Source organism: Blennius ocellaris (assembly GCF_963422515.1).
Source record: "Blennius ocellaris genome assembly, chromosome: 17".
Lineage (NCBI taxonomy): Eukaryota > Metazoa > Chordata > Actinopteri > Blenniiformes > Blenniidae > Blennius > Blennius ocellaris.
Window position 1 is genome coordinate 16,120,837 of NC_137666.1, and position 24,042 is coordinate 16,144,878.

Here is a 24,042-nt window from a genome sequence, read left to right on the forward strand (position 1 = left end):
AGAGCACTTGTCACCTCTGAAAACAGTTAACACACATGCTCATGAGTACATGTGATTGTGCAGATGCTACATTTTACCTCCTCGGCCAATTAGAGGTTTTGCAGCTGACGGATGCTTTGAACTCGTACATGGTGCTTACTGCCCCTCTTATGGCAGTTTCTTTTTATAGACTTTTCCCTGCAGTTATCGCCAGTACGTCACTGGAATTTGAACTTTAAAGGATGAATTCCAGGAGCTTTTTCTTTTTCCACATCGTCATGTTTTTAGTGAGAAATTGCCTTAAAGCGGCCAAAAACTTGTGTTTATCTTTGATCAGTGTGCACTGCTCAGGGCAAATGGCATCTGCGTGACAAGATGTGTTCTTTAGGATATGTATGTATATTCATTTTCCCACGACTGATCAAACGCTATTAACAGTGCAGAAGCACAAAGAACTTTGTTATAGACTTTGTATGTGCTCTGTGGCCGCTTGCTTTTATACATTCATACTGTTGTTTTTATCAAGTGCATCTTTAGCTTGTAGGTCAAATGGAAGTACAGAAATAAATAAATCTTTTTCTTCCCATTCTGCATTCATTTTATGCCTAATATTGTTTTAAAGAGGGTTGCAGTGTTGCGTCACTTTAGTACTGACTTTCAAAGTTTTGCTCTTTATAATTAGTTGCACCCAAAATGTTCACCCATTCTTGTGTTCGCTATTCCTCCTGCTGCTTCTTTAAATGACTCAAACTTGCTTTGTAAGTCTAAAGTCTACATTAGGAATACTACTTTGTTTATTTATTCCTATTATTTGAGGTTAAATGTATATGATGTGTATATTGGTCATAAACAAACAACTGTATAATGTTTAAAAACAAAACCTATTTCATAAAGTACAGGCCAATCCTTCTTTCCGAAACTAAAATCTTGTGTGTATTTTTTTGAAAGGCTAAATTTGACAGCGGATACTTTATAGCTCTCTCTCTCCACATCTGACACGAGGGTGGCGCAGTTCTGGGCACGGCTCTGCATCCCTCAGAGATTAGTGATAAATATGTGCGCATGCTGAACCGACTCTGTGGCACCAGTCAAAATCAGACACTGCTTTTTACACCGTCTGTGTGATGGCGATCACTAATTATTAGGTAGGTTGAGGGAAGAGAATCAAAAAAAAAAAAAAGTGATGGAGGAAAATGAGGCAGAAAGGATGCAGACTGTTTGCTTGATGTCTTTGTTCAAAGCGTCACGCCGGCTGGAAACGCTTTGCTCTGTGTCGCTCGGTACCAGGCGTTCGGCTTATCTTAGACAACCAGGTCCTTTGCATTCCTCTGCGCAGTCTGTTTCAACATAGGCAACGCTTGGCCCACCACTGATGTTTTCCCCCCCGAAACATGTGGTATCAGCTGCAGATAATCCCCCGCTGTCTGAGTCCGTATCTGAAGCGGTGCTGTACTCAAGTGTGCGAACCCGACTCTTCAGATAAGTTGGAGAATAGTCGTACTCCACTTGTGTTCAGATTTTAGTGCAGTTAAACGATGTGAGGTCTTTTTTTTTTTCTTTTTTTTTATCGAGACCTGCAAAAAATCTGGAAAAAGCCCCGTACACAACAACGTTTTCAAGTGAAAACGGAAAACTTTGATTGCGTTTTGGGTGTTTTCAGAACCAGCTCCCAAGGTGCAACTTTTTAAAGGCGTTCTGACTTGATTTTTGTGAAATTTTGCTACTACTCATGCACTCCATGACGTAAATTGACTCCATCAAGTACAGTCCCCCTGCACATGCATGGACAACAACAACAACATCAACAATGACATTTGCTTCCAGAATGTCATGACTCCCAGTCCAAATACTTGGCGGTTTTATAGTTGAGAATCACCTGCAATGGCAGTCCAATATCTGCGTACTCGCCATTACTAATATATTAGTGTATTGTTGTCTGTGTGTGCAAGTGCGGTTGCAATATAAAAACAACCAAATGCGCCCCCTCATGGCCTGGCATGCTAGTAACTACACTGTTTTCAGATCTCGTTTTGAAAACGTTTCTGTTTAAAGGGGAAACCTTTTCTGAAACAAAAATGCAAACATGATGCACTTTCACTTGAAATGTCGTCGTCTGAACGACGTCTAAAGTTAAAGTGATTCGCTTGTTCTCGATTACAATGTATTCATCAATTTTTTTTCATTTTCATCCAAACAAAGGTCATACTCACTTTCACACTTAGGAAGAAGGAGGTTGAAGGAGTACTCAAACTAGTTATTCTGTAAAAGGTTATTTGATTCAATATAACAGTTTACCCCCAAGTAACTATCCTCAGATGGCCAAGTATATTAAGATTAGGACGAGTCACTTTTCTGTTAACAGAATTGGCTTACCGGCAACAAAAACGTAAATCACAAGGCTTGGATATCAATTCAATTTGTGGTCATAATAAATAATGACTAAAATAGTAGCTAAGCAGATTGCACAGTGTAAGTTGTATTTAACTAGTACAAAATTGAGTATCATTACATACTTGCAAGAATAGAATATCAATTACAATACTGTGTGTGCTTCCAGCCCCGGAAACCATTCATACCGAGATGTGTCGGGGCTCGCACGGGTGAAGGACCAAGGAAGGTGGGAAAGTAAATAATTTGTGTCGGTGCAAAAATAAAAGAACAGGACTACTTGTATGTCATAAAGCTACAAGTTGGAACAGAATATATGAATGACATTGGTGTGATTAGGCAATATTTTCATTGCAGTGTCATTGCTGCTTCAGTACAGTGAAGTGAGTGTGTCATTTGTTACTTCCCCCGAGGTCAGTCGGTAATCGCGCGGTGCAGTGGAGCGTTTCCACGGGGTGTGGAAGTTGAGCTGGGTGCACACTGGGCTGTTCCTCTTCCTCCTCTTAAACCCGTCTGCAGTCTGCAGCGTCGCGGCGTTATTAAAGTGGGAGGGCGAGATGGAAAGAGGAAGGGAGTTTCACATGCCAGACGAGCCAAGCTCAAAAAACCAAAAGACGGGAGCGGGAAAGGAAGCAGATGCCTGGCTCTGACTGGCAGTGGTGTAGTGAGTGTAATAGCTCACCACTACACTCCCTTTACACCATCAACCCTGTGATTTGTCACGGAGTGTAAACAGAGCTTTCTCTCGTGGTCAGCTCCTGCCTGCCAGCTCATCTGCCTCCCTAAGTGAGGTTGTGCTTGGGAATCGTGCCGTCGGGATTGCTCGGTGTGGATTGTGGGGCAAAGTTGTGTAGCGCGAGAACAACATGAGCTCAATACTGACTCATGGAAAGTGTCGTGATGCCAAGACGTAAGTTTGCGTGTTTGTGTGTGTGTCTCAATGGATTCAAAGGCAGTTTGATTTTTTTTCATGTGAAGGCCCATCATCCTGCTACACAATGAACTTCATAAATCCTTCATTTTCTTCACATCTTATGTTCATATATGAGATTTATGGCATGTTTAAGATAATTTATCCCGAGGAGAACCATAAAAGCTTTTTTTTATGTTCAGGCTCGTAAGTCAAGTTAGCAGGCCCCTACTGGGGTGACTGTGTGTGGCTGCAGTCTGTTTCTGACTGATATCAGACATTATTTCTTCAACATCAGGTTTGGGTTACAGCCGTGGGACACTGACCAAAGATTAAAAAGATATTTAGACTGAAAGATTATCAACACGTGAGTAGAAACGATAAAACCGAGGGTATTTCAGGCACATGACATCAACTTGCATATGTGGGCCATCAACAGCAATTTATGTTCGTCCACCATTCCCACATGGCAATATCCCTTACTTGGGACATTTCGGGCAATGCTTTTTTATAATGATGGTTTGTGCCTCTTGGATTTCAATTTACTAGTCTGAAGACCAATTACACGACAAAGCACCATTTCTCTCACTTTGCAGAATGGTTGCTCAACACCCCCCCCCCCCCCCCCCCCCCCCCCCTCAAACACACACACACACACACACGCAAGGAAATGGAGCTTTCTGCACAGTGGCCGCTCAGTGCAACCTTCTCCCTCCACCATGACTTCATATATTTAGGAATCATTAGTGAGGAAAATCCCTCCATCTGGCCAGGAAGGATATGAAACTGAAAATGGATTCAATTTCTCTTCAGTTCAGACGAAGCTCCGTAAATGCATTCAAACAAAGCTCTTTGTCCTCTCAACCCTCTCTCTCTCTTTTTTTTTTCTTCCCATCATTTTTCTGCCTCTCTGTTTTTCCAAGGCTTCAGCCTTCAGTAGTCCGGAGAGCAGCAGGAAATGGCCGGGTTTTCCATAGAATATGCAGCGTTGCAATTAGGCCGTGTCAGTAATGATTGAGGGAGGAATTTTACTGTAAACCAGCCCTCGCCTGGGAGCAGGAACACAGAGGTCTGAGCTGTCTGTCACTGCTGCCGCGATGGGAATCTGTTCAGTGTCGCTACGACATTTCGGGAATAACATTTAACGGCAGTTGCCCGTAGATGGTGTCCTGATGCAGCAGAGGGAACCCGTCTTATCAGACATGTAGATAGTTACAACAATTTATCTTCACATAAACACTACAAACATGTCTTTAATGTATAGTACAGCCTTCTAACACAACAAATAAATCATCCCATTGGGTTTATATGTTTAAAGACAAGTTATTAACAAAACCTAAACATATATGAGCAATATGAATGTACAGACTAAGAGTAGTAATTTAAAACCCTCTCATGGTGCCTGTAGAGTAGCCAACACCGAAAAGACATCATAATTAATGTCTCTTAAGAAGTAAAGGACCATATTCTTTACAATCCACCCATTCATCCACCTTATACACCCACATTATCCAAATTAGGCTGAAGGTGAGCTGGAACAAATTTGAGCTGACTCTTGGCAAAAAGCAGGGTAAAACTTTAACAGGTTTCCACATACAGTACATACAGTACATACAGTACATACAGTACATACAGGCAGACGGCGTCTCGGCTTACACTCATTTCTACAACCCGGTTGGGACCGTGATGTATTTTAATTAGCATGTATTTGAATTGGCAAACTCACCCCCATAGGTAAAATTGGTTTGCACAGAGAGAACATGCAAACTTCACACAAAAGGCCTTAAGCCACAAATTGAATAGTTCAATAGCTCAATTACAACTTCACCCACAACCCTATCCTGTTTATCACCCTGTGACCCTGCATTGCACTGATTTCTACAGGTTAAGAGCTCCATATCATTTTGTGACCTTCACCATCCTAGATTGCCTTTTTGGTTTGCCAACTCCAAAACGTTCGCTCTTTTTCCTCTCACCTCTAGAATCTCCTCAGTTGTCCTCGCCCCTCGCCGCCAGTGACCATGTCCAGGGAAGCTTGGATTTGGGCCCGGACTGTGACAGCAACGTGTGCGTGGAGCCGCCGGACGGTGAGGGCGAGCGTCCTGTGAGCCTGGTGTCCACCCTATCCTCTGGTTCATCCCGTGATAGCCGCAGCCTCTTTGGCAGCACGGCGGCCCTTCCTTCCTCCACAACGCCGCCCATACAGAGTGAGGAGGACATCGACCTGGAGCTGGTCCCGGCAGAAGGCCCCAGAGAGCAGGCGGTGGGGCAGAGTCCCACCCTCAGCGGTTCCAGGAGGCGTTGGCTCCAGCTGCTGGAGCCCAAGGTGAAGCAGTGGAACAACAACAACGCCACCACCAGCAGGAAGGCAAGCGGTCAGATACCCCATGTACCCGGCGCGCCCGTCGTCACGGACACCATGGCGCCGAATCCGAAGCTGACCTATGTGGACCGTGTTGTCATGGAGATTATTGAGACGGAGCGCATGTATGTGAAGGACCTGCGCAGCATCGTGGAGGTGAGTGGATGTCCGTGTCACAGTTTCATGGTAAAGGGTATAAATCGCCCGTATTCTGTGTGCGTGAAGCACATGTTTGACTTGGACGAACTCGCAGCCCTGACTCCATGTCTGCAGAACTCTTTAGAGCTGATTTACTGGACCTGGATCGACGGGAGCCAGATGAAGGGAGTTTTACTGAACGAATGTTGAGACCAAATAATGTCTACTGTGTTTTAAGCAGCTGTTTGTGGTTACTTGTAAAACACACTCTGGATTTTCCTTCATTTTTTTTTTACCAGTATGTGTGCTATTTTAGTCACTGTCGAAGCCAATCAGTATCTGAAAAAAGCATATGGCTGACATTTGGTGATTAATAGATTTTACCAGCTACCTAACTTGAGGGCTTTGTTTCATTCTGATGAAGACTTACAGTGCAGTGAAGGTTACCTGGGATTATGATCTGTGCTCATATCTGTGCTTAAACAGGGTTGTTGATAAATCTTGGGCTCTATGATCTTAATTAACACTTTTATTCAGATTTTATCCCTACAGAACTGCCGAGAAATGTGCGAAGAGATGGTGCTCCTGCACTGTTTTCAATGACTGCTTCAGCTTTCAATGTCTAGATGTACTGTAGTGCTGCTGTGTTGCTGATCATGCCTGTTATAAATGTGTGACGCAGTGGCTGATGTCTGTGAATGAGCAGTCGTACTGCGGTCTGCAGGGACTCGTACGGGAACAAAGCTTTCTGGTAGTTTTACAGGCGTCATGGTTATTAGAAGTACATGTGCAAAATCCTCTAAGCAGTGAAAAATAGGAAGATAAAAGTTGAATATAGTAAAAAGCTCATGCCAAGGATGTAAAAAAAATGGAAAATGAAGCAAAGTTGTCAAACGTACGGTCCAATACAGCCCAGACGGATATTGTAAGTTGTGAAGAAAAAAACCACTGTGCAAATGAAGTTGATTTGGGATCAAAGATTAATTTGGTTTCTGGACATTTCACTTAATTTTGCTAAAATTCAAAAAGCATTCTGGACAGAGAAACCTCCTCAGGTCTGTTGTTTTATATTTTTCAGAGAAACGCGAGTACTCTGCAGTCTGGTAATGACTTTAACACACGAGGCGTTTCAGAGCGCGGTTGGCAGTAAACCGACCTGCGTGGCTCCTCACCTGGTCTCAGACGGTGCTGTCGGAGGCAGCGCCGCCGCTGTTGCAGCTTTAAGTAGCAACTTGCTCCCGACTGGCACCTCCGGGACTTTTAACTATGTCGCTTGACTGGAGCAGAGAGCGCAGCCCCCTCTATTGCACTCCATTGCACAGGCCCTTCTGCAAAGTTTCAGGACCTCCCAGCCAACACAAACACCTCCGTCTTTGAAGCAAACCCAAAAAAACCCTCACAGATGAAAAGAAAGCAATTGGGCTTTCCATGAGCTGCAGTGTGGGAACGCAGACCGGTCCAGATGTATCCTCTATCTTTTTATGATGTCATCTTGGCCATTTTAGTTCCACGCTGCTCATTTCGATTTCACACAGTGCTTCTGATCCGATGCGGACGTGTGAAACTGCTGCAAGTTTCTGTAACAAATGAATTCAAAAGCTTCCACTTTTGATAACGACACTGAATTTATGAGCAGCTGTAGGGCTCGTCCGCCTCAACCGTCTGTCCGTGGGATAACGTTTGGAGAACAGCTGTTAGTCTCCAGCCGGTCTCACGTGCCTGAATACACCCCCCAAGACCTCCATTCACACACCCAAGTCCAACACTGCTCAAACAAGAATGTGTGGCCGCTGCTTGTCGTTTTTAGAAAGTGTGCAGCTCACAGCTTAATCACAGTTATTGTTAAAAAGTTTATTCACAAGAATAAGATGTGTAATTTAAAGAAAAAGCCTGTTATTTTATATTTGCACAATACAAATGTCCAAATCTTACTCCACTAATAACTTCATCCGCTTCCTTGAACTGCTTGGCTTGTTCATGTGTGTCAACCTTCAGTTTTTGCCAGCTAATAGTGCTCTGATCATGTTTGGCCATGACAAAGGAAGCAACTTACTTCGATTTATAATAACGTAATAATGTTATGAGTTGCAATGTTAATCTCATCGCTTGAAGCTGAACATGATGAAAACTCATACTTCACATTCACCGCAGACAATAATTACAAAGTGGTTGAATGTGGTGCAACATACACACCCTATGTGTTTTTTTTTTTTACTTTTTTTCATTTTTGCAGAAAGAGTTGTTGTGGGAACTGGTGGCTCTCTGCTACTACGCTGCCTCTATCGGCTTGACGTGTAATCAAACAGTTTTACTAAGCGAGCTTTTAGGCATAATGAATAATGAAGCAGCTCTAATGTTGTTCAGAAGAAAATTCCAGTCAAATGAAGACATAAAAATAAAGGTTCGATTGCCAGTGTCTTTTAACATGTTGGAGTTTGAGATGAAGCCACACGTGGTAGTTATAAGTGACTGGAACCGGATATTTGTGCAAAGAAAAATTTTGGACATTTGAATCGTATACAGTTAAGAATAAAGTCGGAGGTCATTCTCAAACAATTTGACTCGGCTGCCATAAAAACAGCTTGCCAGGCTATAAGCTGCAAAGTGTCTGATGTTGACATTGTGCCAAAGGTCGCATGTGTACAGTGTAGCGCCAGCAGGGAGTTTGTCTATAAGAGACTCAGAGACGCCCTGCTGACTGCATGCCGGCGTTGCTCCGGCTGTGCAGGAATTCTCCGAGCGTCGTGCTGCAGCTCATTCAGTAGTGTGAAGTCATGACTCCTCTCCTAATCTGGGCTGTCCAGCAGACCTGTTAACTCCGGGTCTATTTGCACCACATCATCTGGCGGGCTGGGCATGCGCGCTGGCTGTTTACCCCTTTGCTCCCCGTTTATTCGCCGCGTGTGTGCATGTTTGCTTCTCGTTAGCCTGCCACTTGTTTGGAGTTGTTTGTTTGCCACATGAGTATGCGATTGACCAAGAGAGAGGGGGCCGATCCAGATGTTGGAGGCTATTTGAAAACTCCTGAGTTCCGGAGGGAGTTCTGGGAGGGAAACAGACTTTGCTGATGTCAGTGGTCTGGTTGCTGCACAGCTTCTTTCCAAGTATTTGGACCACAACCTTAAAAGGGCCGTTGAAGCCCTGCATCACTCACTGATAAAAGGTTTCCTCACAAATTCAAAGTAAAGGCCTACATTTGTAAAGCTGCACTTAAAGCTAGTTATAGCAGGCATAATGTGAAATCACTACACTGCACAGATATGAGGTTTACAAAGAAGAGTCGATTGTCAGTGTGAATGCTCCCTCTGCTGGAAGGAATGTGGACATTACATGATGCTTCATTCAACAGATTTCAATCCAGTTTTTGTTTTGTTTTGTTTTCTTCCTCCAGGACTATTTGGCACACATTATCGATATGAGCAACCTCCCCATACGTCCAGAGCAAGTGTGCGGCCTTTTTGGAAACATAGAGGACATCTATGAGTTCAACAGGTAAAAGCATCTCGCCTATTATGAAAACTGGTGTTTGTTTTTATAAAGGTTAAAAATAAAGTAGCCTCACGTCGTCTTTAAAGAGACGCTGTGGTCAAATTCACAGCTGAATGGAGGCTGTGATTGCTCGCTGGTGTAATTACTTCCCACTACAATTCCTCTGGGTGAGGAATGTTTTTGTTAGCTTTAATGTGTGTGTAAAATGACACGCCACAGTTACATGGTGGAGCTTATCGGAACGGTCGAGAACGGATGATGCTTGACCGCCTTGTTATCTCGCTCCTCTCCGTGACTGAAAGCAGATGCAGGACGAAAAGTTGACACCCGAGAGCGAAGGTGCTTTGAGGAAATCAAGCAAAAGGCTGCAGGAAGTAGCGGCTGCAGCTGCAGCTTTACATTTCGTCTTCTGTGTCGGCACATGCTCATTGGTGACCACACCACTTGCCAAAACACACATTAACATTCCTCCTCGTTCTCATATTGAGGAGCCTCCAGGCTGAGAAAGAACTGAAGCAAAGCTACTTCTCTCTTTACTTTCTCCTGACATCGTACCCAGCTGTGCTCAAGACAAAGCTGTTGACACGTTTCTGATTTGAAGGACCTTGTAGTGTCTCGTTCAGAGGGGAGCTGTTTTGTCTTTTCTCGCAGGACTGCAGGGAGTTGCGAGCACTGTGATTTCACAACAACTGTCTTCTGCTATAGTATTTTCTAGGTGGAGAAATCCCTGGTTCAGCCAATACACAGGTGCCACATTTGTCTTAGTATTACAACAGAATTGGAGGCCGTCCAGGGAAAAACAGATTAGTGCTGCAATAGAAATTCACCCAAAAAATACATGAGTCATCTGTTTTTGTACAGTATAATCTATGTTCAGCCCAAGACATGTGCTTTACTGTAATTCTGTAATTAGCCAGGTTTTCTCTGTCGCTTATGTCTACATTTAATAGAAACTAATATGTAACTTCTCTTTTAGCCTGTATTTTGTATTTCTTAGTAGCACTTGACCTGCTTCCAGCTGTGAATATTGACCCGAGGCATGTAGTCATGCAGGGTAAATAAACATCGACACTGTGTCCATAATAATCTTAACCCTGCTATCGTTCTCATTGTGCCGTCAAATGCTGGGACATTTTCTTGCTTTCAGTCAAGCCAGCTAGATTTTAATCTAAATCTGACGTCTGAAGTGCTCTGTGTTGTCCTCTTTTCATGTCATGTTAAACAAACACTCTCTATGTACGGCCCCTTTCATGAAAACTGTTCTCCTAAGGTGTACTTTTCCACAGAAATCCTTCACTTGGGTGTCCTCCTTCTGTCATGCATGTTTCACTCTGATTAATCACTCATTAACAAGCAGCTAAACTGGATCTCTAAAGCTTTTGAAGCACTTTTGAATGCTGCAAATCACTGGTATTATGTACAAGTCTCGGCACAAACAGTGTGTGGCGCCCTCTTCTGATGAGTTTCATTATAAAGCTCATATGTCACCCCAGGGTAAGAGAAAAGTCTATAAAGGGTATAAAAGGTGTTGTTGATTTATATATGGTTGCCACCAGCTATTTCTCTCTTGCGTTGTATGTTCTGACCATTTTAGTATTCTGATCTGAACACTGAGCCTCTATATGTTGTTGTTGTTGTGTTGTTTCAGTGAACTGCTGCAGTCTTTGGACATGTGTGAGAACGACCCCGTGGCGATCGCTCAATGCTTTGTAAATAAGGTCAGCAGAACCATCTCCCACATACTAATCTACAGCAGCAATGATTCACTCAATGAAGGACACACCAGTCTGATCTGTCTCTTCTCCCCAGAGTGAATACTTTGAAATCTACACCCAGTATTGTACCAACTATCCCAAGTAAGTCGCTGCAGGTTTTTTTTTTTTTTTTTATATTTTAAATACGTCTCTTCTTGATGCTTGATATTGTTCTCTGCTGGTTTTCAGTTCCGTGGCAGCTCTGACCGACTGCATGAGGAGTAAAACATTAGCCAAGTTCTTCAGGGACCGGCAGGCCGCCCTGAAGCGCTCCCTCCCATTGGGCTCCTACCTGCTCAAGCCAGTTCAGAGGATCCTGAAATACCACCTGCTCCTCCAGGTAATGTCCCCGGGGATTGTGTTGTCACAACACTGCTGCTTTTTTTCAACACAATCCCTTGGCAAACTGTCAATTCTGAGATTTTTAAACTACCCACCTTTGACCAAGGGATGGGATGAGAGGAATTTGTGCCCTTCTGGTCTAGTTTTTTATTACATCTTGAGGTAAAATCCTTCCAAACCATCTTTGCAATTAAAGCTATTCAAAGCTATTTCAAAAACTAATAAAGCACAAAGCAATTGCTTCTCAAGCCACGCACACTTCTTCTTTCTTTTTTTGGGGGATTATGTGCCCACCTTCCAGTAATGACTTAGATATTATGGAAAAGAATGGAAATAATTATTATTCCCAGGGGGGATTCTTAGCAGCGTTGGTCCATAAAGAATATAAATGTATAGTATATTAGATTGAAATAAATAAATAAGTACTATATATACACGTGAGGCTTGACACTAAATAAGTATAATATATAGAAATTGTGAAGAGCTTGATAGGAAAATTTAGGCAAGTGAAAAGTTCAAAATTGATGGCCACCATATCCTCCTCTCTGAGGCCTCCTGTACAGAGTCCAGCTCTACCACTTTGCTGGTATTTCTAATGATTCTAATGACTTGGTTATATTTTGTAACTCTTAAGAGCCATAGAGGACCAAAAGCATGATGCTATCTACAAGTTTGCACTTTGCAGAGTTGGTCAATTTCTTTCTGCCAATATTCTTAAATGGAAAATTTGATAATAGCAGAGACATAAACAAAACCAGCTCTTTACGTTGTTGAGATGATGCAGTCTTGAACCAGCCGTTGCTAAAGGTCCCCTGAAATAGGACATTTCTGTTTTTTTGTGAAATGCCATGTTCAATGTTTAGTTAATAGTATCAAGATGGTTAATTATTGTTGGTTTGAAGGTCTGCACTGTAAAACAATATTGAATTCATTATGTTTGTATTTTATTCAGCCGAGATTATTATTCCTAAACTCCACTCGTTCAGGAATCATTATAAAATAATAGTAATGAATGAGGAATCCTGTGAAAATTACCCCTCCTGTCTGTTATATCAACGCCACCTTTCAGTTTTCCTCACAAATCGCTACACAATCATGACTTGTTTGCCGAAACCGAAGAACTAATTAATGTAGTTGCAAACGGACATAAACAATCGGCGAGAACAACCGCCTCAAAAGCCTTCATGTCTCTTAATAGGAAATCGCGAGGCACTTTGACCCAGATGAGGAGGGCTACGAGGTCATTCAGGAGGCCATAGACACGATGACGGGAGTGGCCTGGTACATCAACGACATGAAGAGGAAGCACGAACACGCCGTGAGAGTGCAGGTCAGATGGAAGCGCCACACACGCATACCAAAGTGTGAAGCTGTGCATTCACGTCATGTCTGGTGCAGGGCTCACATAAGGAAAGGTACATTACATTCTCAGTCGAGGGACATTTGTCTGTCGCACACTAACACCTCCACCACAGCATTTTCACGAATCTGGATTTTAAAGATCCAATTTGTTGGTTTTTCTTCGAGACAAACGAGCCATCGAGTCGTTTCCCTTCGTCCAGGTGTTGTGTGGGGATTGCCAATAAAAGCAGATGTCATCCTGGCATTTCTGACCCAGAGTCTGTCTGTATGGGTTTGTGTGTGTCTTTCATGTTTATCTGCAGGAGATCCAGTCTCTTTTGATCAACTGGAAAGGTCCCGACCTCACCACCTATGGAGAACTGGTGCTGGAGGGCACCTTTCATGTGCTGAGGGCGAAGAACACCCGCACGCTCTTCCTCTTCGAAAAGATGCTCCTCATTACCAAGAAGAGAGGGGAACACTACGTCTACAAAATCCACATCTTGGTACACATTTTCATATTCACAACCTAATACGAGGAAAGAGAGAAGATGCGTATATAGAACAGGAAAGCAATTTTATTGAGCTTCGTGCCAGAGATATAACGAAACGCTACATTTGATGAAGCCGTCCTCTTAATGTGTCTTCCTGTGGTTGCAGTGCTCCACCCTAATGCTCCTCGACAGCGCCAAGGATCCCCTGCTCTTCAGTGTGATCCATTTCAAGCATCCCAAGCAGCCCCATACGGTGCAGGTAAAAGCAGTGTGGCTACGCCATTACATGGTAACCTTTCATATTGTGCGCCACAGAAAATATCAAAACACCTGGATACAGCCTCGTCTCTTTGAAGCCACTCATCAGTTGAAGTGACTTGCGTCCATTGTTGAGCCAGGAGCAGAATTGCACCCTTTTACCTCATTGACATGGAATTTCCACTGTCGTGTTCATCTGTTTTAAATATGTGGAAACTTTTCAAGACATCTAGTTTACATTTCTTTCTCAATGTGGCTGTTCTGCAGTGGAATTGTGATCATGGAAAACATGGCATCAACTGTAAGCAGGGTGTGATTTGAGAGATTATAAGGAAGATCTAAACCCCATCTGGTTTACATACGACTCCATTCTGCTGGATTATTATCATTTACTTGGGAGAACAAAGCTACTTCACCAGTACAAGTAAAACACAGTAAATACGCGTATTCTAAATTCTAAATAAAGTTTCAGGAAATAAAAACGCAAGCAATGCAGTCTTGTAGTGTCTCTCAAACACAGCAAATCCTCTCACATACCAATGGAAAATGTTGCACCACATCTTGTTTTATGTTTAAAATTTTAGAAAATTACCTTTAAATTACATTTAATAATATTTTTGTTTACATACATTACATATATAGTACTTTTAATAATGATTTTCTTTCTTACAAACACACCACATTAGTATGTAGAGTGAACATTGCAGACGAAATGTTATCCTGGAGTTAAAAGGAGGAAATTATTTGTGGAATGAAGTGCATGGAGCTTGGAAAGCTGTTGCATATTCTGGATGCATTTTATCCAAAATCACAAACAGACAGACTAAAACTGGCCCCGCCATCATGAAATCAATACAGCGCTCTGTGTTCACTGAGATGGGAGACGAATTTATCGCGCATGAGGAATTTTCTAAATAAAGAAAGCAACACTCCTAAAAAAAAAAAAAAAAAAAAAAAAAAAGTCTTTGAGTAGTCTGAAAGCGTGAGTCACATCACTAAACTCGGTATAGAAGACAAGACCAGAGATTTAGTGGGCTGACACATACGAGAGCTTCAGCCTGAAAGAAATTGTTATTTACAGATGCACTTTTTCTCCTCACATACACTCTTGTAGTGTCAAAAAACTCGAGCAGCAGAGAGAACAATGCGGCGCTGAGCACAGTGGAGATATTCAAGTTTTTTTAGACACTCTGACCAGGCAAAAGCAGCAGAATTTAATAGAAATCATCTTATCATGCAAAAAAATCAAACCATTAAAAAAAAAAACTGATTTCATTTTTAATGTCATTTGATTTGAAATACTTGTATTAAAAGTATTAATGTTGCTTTTTGGTAGAGTGAGTTATTCTGATACACAATTTGCTCAGTGGTTTGGTGGGCTATACTGGAGCCTCCGGGGGCCTTATACGTGACACAACTGCGATAGCATATCCGCTAATTTAGAATAAAACGTATTACCTACTGTAACTGCAAGGCAATGGTGGATAGAGGTTAGAGAAACAACTTTGTGACTGAAGGTGAGACGTGGGTCCTGGAGAAACGGTTCCTAAACCCTTAACTGCTCCCCTAACCCTAACCTTTCCCTGAGGAAAGGCTTCCACTGAAAAACTTCAGGCAGCAGCTCTGACGATTATGTGAAAAAAAAAACGTGGGAGAAGTAGTTGAGCATTGATAAGAACAGAGGACACGTGTCTGAGCGGCTGGACGACACCGTTTTCCACCACCAACAGCAGGAACGAGACAAACATTTCTAGGAAAACCTTGATCTCCTTTATCAACCCCGAGACCGGGGCTCCACTGAGCTGCTGGAGGGACTGTGGGGAAATCATGACTCTGTCTTCTGGCTTTGCCCGGATATTCAGGCCTACGGGTGGGAGGTGGTTAATGCAATCTCCAATATCCTGTGTCTTAACGTTTGTATGGTATCCCCACCTTTTATCTTGGCATTATTCCACATGGTCTGACTACAACTGATTCTTAATTCTTAAAGGTTTTTTTTCTGACAGTCCGTGAAAAGCCCATCACACCTTTGATTGTCCGGTTCATATATTTCACAGACTGCGTTGACCAAATGTTTTTTTTAATGTTTGTTTTTTTCTGTTGCACTCACAGACCTGAGTAATGCTACTGCTCTGTATGAACGCTTGTCTCTGCTGTGTCTTTATTCATGAGAAGTCCTTGTTGTTGCAGGCCAAGTCGGTAGAGGAGAAGCGTCTCTGGGCTCATCACATCAAGAGGCTCATCCTGGAGAATCACAACACCATCCTCCCGCAGAGGGTAGAGAAAAACATTGTCCATTTCTTTCTTCTCTTCTTCCTCAGTAATGCTCCCTATTAAAACGCGCTGTTTCTCTTTTGAAAAGGCACAAGAAGCCATCCTGGATAATTCAAACTGTGAGTATTACAGATACTCTGCCTCTCGTTTACCTGTCGCCCTAGCAACCATGTTTCCTAATGAAAAAAGGGGTAGATCATTTTTAATAGAAAATAAGAGGAGATGCTTATTTTTCATGTTGAATTTAATTCATGTCTGTGCAGAACATATTTTTTTTGTTCTGTAATGTTTTTCCGTCTGCTGCCCAGATTCAGGGAAGTATCAGTACAGTCCCGAGAGGCTAAAGAAAACGGAATCCTGCCGTGGTGACGACTTCCACCATAAAGGACGAAATGGAAGGAGACGATCGGGTAAAATTCATCTTCTTCACCAACAGTGCTCCCTGAATGAAAGTATAAACCCTCTCGAGCGCTGACCACTATTTCATTTCTCCTTTTAGAGCCGGCAAAACAAATCACAAGGAACACAAAAGGTTAGTTCATTGTTGGGGGTTTTTTTATTTTTTTTTTTTATTTACATCTCTTGATATTCAGTCGGGTTCAGGCACACAAAGGGGCAGATTTATTACCAGCCCTGAGAGATCCACTGTCCAGTTTGTATCGAGCGGTCTATCTGCCTTGCGACTCCATACCAAGGTTATTTCATGTCCGTTGTATAAGAGCAGTTCTGCTTTGTTCCCTTTTTCAAAGACACCTGAAAAACAGATCAAAACACACACTCAGACACTCACTCCCCCTCTGCCTCGCCCATAATGAAGTTAATTATGAGCCACATTGGCCGAAGGCTTTGTCACACACGCTCTCATTTCAATAGTCAAATTCAGCCCTATTCTCCTGTGTCTCTGTGTGTCTTCCCGTTTTCTAATTGGCCATCGCCAAAGAGAAAAACCCTCAGTATCTTGTCTCCTGTTCTCCTTTGCTCCCTGTCCAGATCAATTTTTGAAGCAATGTAATGAAGAAGCAATTTTCATGTCAACCGTCTCATCTGGGTGAGGGAGTGGGTCATCACATCCGGGCTAATTGCATCAAGTTCAGCTTGAGCTACAGTGCAAAAGATGCTTCTTATTGGTATTTATCTAATCACAGGGCCTCCCTTAAGTCTGGGCCAGACTTACTACTCCCTCCCTCGGCCCCTCTTTGTGAGGGCACAGACTGCGTCCCGACCATAATTGTACAAGATGCATGTTGTCTCGTTTTGTCGCAGAATATTTGATCTGAGCAAGCTTGTTTCTTTTTTTTTTGTTTTTCATTCTTATTGATGTTCTCATTCATCTCTCCTCTTTGTTTTTGTCTCCGGTTGCAGCTGTTTTGAAGGTGAGCGTCTGAATTCCAAATCTATTCTTTTATTGTGCTGTCGGAAAGCAGTTTGTTTAGCTGGCTGGGCTGAGGTGAAATATGGTGTGCGCAGTTTGGACGCAGCACGTCACACTTGGTATTTGAACTTGGGGTAAAAAAAAGAAAAGAAAAAGAAACTCCAAATGAGAAAATCCAGTCCTAATCTTCACTGAACATATTTTGACTTTCACGGAAAAAAAAAACCATATCTCACCCCGAGCTCAAGCTGCCTCATGACGATTTCATTTCATTTACAGCTTTGCAGTCACAACATGGCTTTAGCACTGGCCTTGCAATAACAAACCACATGTCTATGACTTCACGCCACAGCATGCAGACAGTGAGGGTGCACTGCCGGGGGACAGGCGCTCCCTTCAGCCAGCCACTAGTGTCGGTGCGCTGACCTCCAGTCTAGGCCAGCCCCGGGCTGAGAGGCCACGTCTGGAGGATCTGATTCCCAGAATGGATCCTCTGGAGCAGCTCAGTCCCGCTGGCAGTGATCCCAACCTGGGCTCTTCACCCAGTCAGGGGGGGCTGCAGCAGCAGAAGGCAGAGGAGGAGGAGGAGGAGGAGGAAGAGGAGGTGGAGGAGAATTACAATCAAGATATACTGATGGGAGACGACCAGGTAGCCGACTTTGCCAGCTCAGTGCTGGCCGCCATCTCCTGCTGGCACTATAGAGCGAGGGCTTTGCTTTCCACTCACTTCACAACGGTGAGGGTTTCTGCCACCCGCGGGTTTCTTTTCTCTGGGTTTATCCACACTTTTACCCACTTTGGCTCATGACCCCAGTTTCTTTATTCCTTCATGAACACCTCTAACACCTGCTTCCTTCTGCCCTGTACTTCGGGTTGATACCCTCATATGGACTTCTGATCAGACTCATGTTCATAACTTTAAAATCCTACCTGGTGCATGTTTTTGCATGCACTGGAGTTAATTTCATCTCACTGTGCATGCACTATTCTGTAGTAGTTAAAGGTCCCCCTTGTCTGTGTTTGCACATTTTGCTGTGTCTCACGAGTGTTTTCATTGAGCTTATGCTGTAAAAATCACACTTGCATCTGCATTCGAAGCAGCATCTTAATGCACCCCACTAAATGTTTGGCTTCAAAGGTTAATGTAGTCATGTAATTAAATTATAATTATATAATAAGGGCTTTGCTCTTTGGTAGTTGTTTCCTTATTAGATTTTCCTCTTTTCAGAATTTGAAAGCTTTTTTTTTTTGTTTGTTTTAATTAAAGCATTGTTTCAGGATATATATACATGATTAGACATCAATGTCAGTTTTCCAGCTACCATGTCAATCCACTTGTTGATAAAATAATGTTTCTCTGCTGTGCAGAATGCTTCTGCCATTTACTGAGTCACAGTGCAATCACAGGGATTCAGTGGCGTAGAAAACATTTAGTCGAATGCTGTGTGTTGCCCTTTTCAGGATGATCAGAGCCAAGATGGAGCTGAAGTGGAAACTTGCAGAAAGGAGGAAACACCTGTGAAGGAGTCCCCCAGCTCTCGGGTAATAATTTAAAAATCACTCAGTACTCATACAGCCCTCTTTAACAATGAAATGTCAACATCCAGCTGTTTTCACATTTGTTGCTATTTTGTCATTTCTACCCTCTAAAAATCTAAAAAGCTTCCAACATCAATCAGATTTTTTTTCTTGTGATAATTTATAATGATCTAACTTTTGTGGTGCTATTTATGTTGTGAATATAAAAGTGTATTGAGCATTATTTATTATCTCTAAATGAGGCAAAGTCGCTCTTTATCACAATAGACACAAAGGCAAGTTTCAATAGACTCCCTTTGTCATGAACACAGCATTTCTGTGACGCCTGTCTGAATAGTGCCTGGAGCCATCCCAGTGCCTGCTGTACTTTTGTACCAGCTGGAAAATAAAACACCACTCGCATAGCGTTGTCTTGCAGTCAGCGCTTCCCTCTGCGAAAAGCAACATTTGATTTAGAGGCCGGCTACAGTTCTTACAACCGTCATCAAAGCCGTAACTTCGTGACACAGCTTTTCTTCTTTTTTTTTCTCTTCCCAATGTTATCTTCACGGCACAGCTTGGAGCTGCCCTTTTTTTTGGAATTAACAGGTTCTCCGGTGCCGCCAGCAACACCTGGAAGCAAATTTAGATCTATGGCAGACAGCAGTGAGAGACACAGACCTTCGCACATAAACTCAACAAGAAGTGACAGAAATGGCCACCCGCAGTGTCTTTGCAGTAGTTTTCAGATCTAGATGTTGTACATGGTAATAGATCACTGTCGTATGAAACTCAAGTCTGTCGATTAAGATTAATTGAGGATGTTTTAGATAAAACTACCGAGATGACTTTGAAGAGGACCGTTATGCTAATGAGGGCTTGAGAGCGCTTGCTATTGGATGGTCACCTTTAAGTCATTGTGTCCTCCTTTGTAAACACTCCTGTCATGTTTCAGGTCACCGTGCAGGATGTGTGTCCTCCAGACTGCGTCCCCCAAGTGAAAGAGATCAATCATCTGGAGGAGGAGTACTCCCAGTGCCGTGAATCTCCTGTGAGCCACTCTGAACAAGAAAGCGAGACCCCAGAACCCCAAGACACCTCCCAAGAAACCGGCGAGGAGGAAGGAGGCAGCGACTCTTCTGGTCTCCCCGTGGAGGAGGCGAGTGTGCTGACGAACAGCGAGCTCTCGGAGGAGGAAGAGGACGTACTTTCCAGGAGCAAAAGCATCCTGCCTTCCTCCGTACTGGACCAGGCCAGTGCGATAGCGGAGCACTTCATCAGCAGCCTGTCCAGACGCAGCAGTCTCGTTTCAGAGGACTTGGGTTCCCTCGCCTGCCCGTCGCCTTCAGCAGACAACGACGCCTGCCAGAGCCCTTCTGCAGGGATGGACTTGGGGAAACACACAGAGATGTTGCTTTGCTCTTCACCTGAGCCACATGCCACCTCGAAGGATAATCTGTCGACGCCTCTGATAGAACCTGCCGTGGACGTGCATGCTGAAGGGGAGCACAGGTCCACTCTCTCCAGACAAGATCGCCTCCTCATCCGTAAAATCAGAAAATACTACGAGCATGCGGAGGACCAAGATGCTAACTTCAGCATCAAGCGCAGGGAGAGTCTGTCCTACATACCGGCAGGCCTGGTCAGACACCTGAGTCGCCAGCTTAACAGTATTCCCCAGGAGAAGGCTGCTCCAGTCCAAAGGAAAGGCCTTTCTCGCAACAGGCCCACTTCCTGGTCTGTGTTTGACCTTCCTGGATTAGAAAAGAGTCGAAACACTGAAGCTCATCGCAAAATGGAAGCGCAGATGCACGTTGAAGCCAAGGCCAGATCTCACAGTGTCACAGATGCTTCTCTGTCGGAAGAGGAGTTCAGGCCCGCGTCCGAAATGCTGGAGGTGTGGCGGGTCATGGAAACGGAGGAGGAAAATCAAGAAGCGCAGCAGATTCTGGATGAGACAATGAATGACTCTCATTTAGAAGTGATGTCAGATACCAACTCGTACACTGAGCAGCAACTTCAGACTGTAGAGGAATGTGAAGTATTCTCTCCCTCTGATCGCTCCTCCATGTCCACACCAGTCCCAACGTCCCCAGCAGTGGAGGGAGGATCTGGTCAGGACTCTAAACTGTCGAAGACCCCCACGTGTCCCGAGAACCGAAGTGTTAACCACAGCGTTCTGCCAAAGATCATCAGCTTCCGAGCCAGCATGGACGAGGATCAGATCCTACAAGACATGGGAAAGATGAAAAACAAGGTGTTCCAGCTGGCTCGTCAGTACAGCCAGCGCATTAAGAACAACAGACCCATGGTGTGGTCGAAGAACCGAGAATCTGCAAGTCAACAAGGCGTCAAGAGCCTGTCTGCTGTCCACGAGGAGAAGGTGCAGTGGAGAAAAAGGGGTAAATAGGATTCCGATGACTGACAATGATTTGACTTTAATTCATATGCAAAGATGACTGAAGAACTCTGTGTTTGTCTTTGTGCATGTTGCAGGTAAACCCAGCCTGAGATTGCCCTTGATTTCTTGTGAGCAAGCAGTTATCCATGAAGTACAATCTCCAGATGCAAGCCAACCTCTCGACTCTGGCTCCAGCTCCCAGGACACGATCACTACCCCACAAAGCCCCCAGACGGAGACCTTCCACTGGCCTGATGTTCAGGAGCTGCGCTCCAAGTATGCCTCAAATCCACACTCTAAAATAGGCCGCAGCTACACGGTGCCAAATGGGATTCTTGAGTGCTCCAGAGGCGGATCCAATGGCTGCTCGGTCAAGTGCAGCAGCTGCTTAGACCTCCACAAAGGCCTGACAGACTGTCCTCGACCAGAGGCTGAAACGAGTGTGGCGGTAGAGGCGCAGTCCCAGCTCCATCCCCTGCTGTGCAGGTGGAGCTCCTTGGATCACATGCTCGGCTCTCTCCCGCTTCATGAAGTACAAAACCTGCAGGAACCGGCCAAGACGAGCTCCGCTGTCAAACGACAAGACCAGGACCTCTGTCAGGACGGCCTGGAGAGTGCACCAAGGGCTCCTGGGAAGACCTCAGAGAGCAACCTTGTTAAAAGCCTACGACAGAAGTTTCAGAGCTTCGGCACGAGCTTATGAGGATGTGCATTCTGGATATATATATATAAAAAAAGGAATATGGCATTTGAAACACTTACTGTTATTTGTCAACATCCTCTCTTTATGTACTCTCAGTCAAAAAAATGCAAGTTTGTGGGAAGTTTTCAGGTTAGAAGACTTGAGGTGACGATTTGTTGCACCAAAGTAAGATAAAAGGGATGTTGTTGGTGCGATATGACATGAAAGCATGTCGTCTTCAGAAAAAAAAGTATATTGCAATATTTATACACTGGGCATTTGTCTGCACAATACAAAAGTTCTGTAAATAGTTGTAAATAGTCACCTGTACCAGATGAAATTTAAGTTCTACTTTATTAATACATCTATGAGTTGGTGTTTTTTGCTACCATAACATTGTTACCGTAAACTGTCAGCTGAGAGTTTCAGGGGAAAGCGAAAAGGATCTGTCTGTAACGTCTGTCCAAACGCCAAAGAGAGCTGCCTTCTGAACCGTCGTCTCTTCGTGCACCTGGTCGTAGCAATGACTTGCCTTCACGATGACTGTTGCTGCTTGTAAAAGTGTTACTTTACATCACTGGAGCTTTATTTTTCTCAACAAGTTGTATATTTTCTTGAACCTTATTTATAAAACTGTATATTTGGGAAAGGATCGGCCTCATTAAAATACTTGACTGATGGCAAGCCCTTTTTACTTTTCCATTCCAGCGGATGCTTCGTTTCATACATGCAGTTTGCAATATTTTCAATAAAAATAGAAATTTAATGTTTTAAATTGGTGTCTATTTTGTGGTTGCTTGGAAATGTATCCTGTATCAAATCTTAAAATGTAATGATGGCTCTCAACATGCAACCTGTGACATTTCCTCTATGTAGCGAGAGCAATGTCTCTCAAGTTGTTTTAATGCAAGGTTTTCCAATTCATTTAGCCACATCGAAACACCAGCACCAACTTCAGCTGAGCATTGGGTGGTCATTTGTCTTTAATATCTCTATTTTTTCTCTAATTATAAGACCTTGATAAAAACAAATAGATTTCAACAAATACATACTTGGACCAGTATGTCATGAAACATTAAACAACAAACTATAGTGTGAAGCCATGGGTGTAAAAGGTGGTATAAAGCATAAGAAAACACAAATGAAAGCTTGAAATTGATACACAAATAGATCTTCGAGTCCAAAAAGCCAATAACAGTAGTGTTTTTAAATTTGAAATTAATTGAAATTCAAGCAAGAATACTTACTAGAATGGTTGTAAACCTGTCTTAACTTCTCCAGCAGCTTTATGGTGGCAGTGCTCGTTGAAAGAAAGTTATAATCTCACTTCTATGTTTTTTGTTGTTTTTTTCCCACACCTTTTTCCTTGTCTGTTCTTTTCATCGTTGGCTCATGATGACTGTTGGTCTCTCTCAGAGATAACCCAGATGCTCATTATGGCCAATTTAGACTCAACTATTTACCTTTCATAAGTGTCTGTAGAATACTCGTTTGAGAAATGCAGGTAGCATGGTGACTGTCTCTGTGTTTGTGCAGTGATACACATTTGACCTTTCAGTATCGTAACAGCCCGCAACGTAATACCTGCCAATAACATATTTTTGGGCCATTTGAAATGTAATGAAGCCAATAATGTAATAACTTTTTTTTCAGATAGTATTAAATACAAATTATATTAAGGAGTAGCTTTTTTTTAAATTCAAAATGTAATAACTGCAGCCAATATTGTAACAATACATAAACAGGGCTGTATATCTTGGAAATTATATTTGGTTTTGGTTTTGTTTCGTTTTTTGTAGATTTTGTGGAGTTTGTTGAGTAAAATCATTAATTTAGGGTACTTGCTATTTAGCCGCCTCTCCATTACTGAGAAGCATTTACTTCAATTACATTCAAAATGGCCAAATTAATTACCATAGTGACAGTTATTATATTATTGGCCATTATAGAAATAGAAAGCTTTTATTATCATGATACAGTGTTCAATGGAAGTGGACAGCAGCTCCTCCAGTGCAACCGAACAACATGCAACAAACAAAAATAGTGCAATATGAACAGATAATAGTTAGTATGGCAGCACGTTTACAGATGCTTCACTGCAGATGTTTGTTTTTTGTGACACGCAGAATATGTGTGAATCATTGAAATTGACAATCATGTCTCTGACAAAGAAACTGTTTCTTTATGGCTTTATTGATTTGGTGTTGAGATGGACACAGCTATAGAGAAAAATGCACGGATTGATATATTCCATGCTTGAGTTACTACTTTATCTTGGATTTGGACTGAAATAAGGTATGTGAGCACATGTTGGTGCGGGAATAAGATAAATAGAGGATA

The 24,042-nt window shown here is 43.0% G+C and overlaps 1 protein-coding gene across 1 annotated transcript in view; it reads left to right on the top strand.

Moving 5' to 3' along the window:
* The window catches only part of LOC308142887 (pleckstrin homology domain-containing family G member 3-like), a 35,878-nt gene extending 13,456 nt beyond the window's left edge, over nt 1–22,422 (top strand). The window contains exons 3-19 of the mRNA XM_080513493.1: nt 5,260–5,795; nt 9,169–9,269; nt 10,915–10,984; nt 11,076–11,122; nt 11,210–11,360; nt 12,561–12,692; nt 13,027–13,209; nt 13,364–13,456; nt 15,646–15,732; nt 15,818–15,848; nt 16,038–16,139; nt 16,229–16,261; nt 17,092–17,102; nt 17,454–17,837; nt 18,563–18,643; nt 19,575–21,021; nt 21,116–22,422. Of these exons, the coding sequence (XP_080369619.1) occupies nt 5,260–5,795; nt 9,169–9,269; nt 10,915–10,984; nt 11,076–11,122; nt 11,210–11,360; nt 12,561–12,692; nt 13,027–13,209; nt 13,364–13,456; nt 15,646–15,732; nt 15,818–15,848; nt 16,038–16,139; nt 16,229–16,261; nt 17,092–17,102; nt 17,454–17,837; nt 18,563–18,643; nt 19,575–21,021; nt 21,116–21,723 (4,097 nt within the window). The 3' untranslated portion in view covers nt 21,724–22,422. The remainder of the gene's footprint in view (nt 1–5,259; nt 5,796–9,168; nt 9,270–10,914; nt 10,985–11,075; nt 11,123–11,209; nt 11,361–12,560; nt 12,693–13,026; nt 13,210–13,363; nt 13,457–15,645; nt 15,733–15,817; nt 15,849–16,037; nt 16,140–16,228; nt 16,262–17,091; nt 17,103–17,453; nt 17,838–18,562; nt 18,644–19,574; nt 21,022–21,115) is intronic.
* Nucleotides 22,423–24,042: the final 1,620 nt, after the last annotated feature.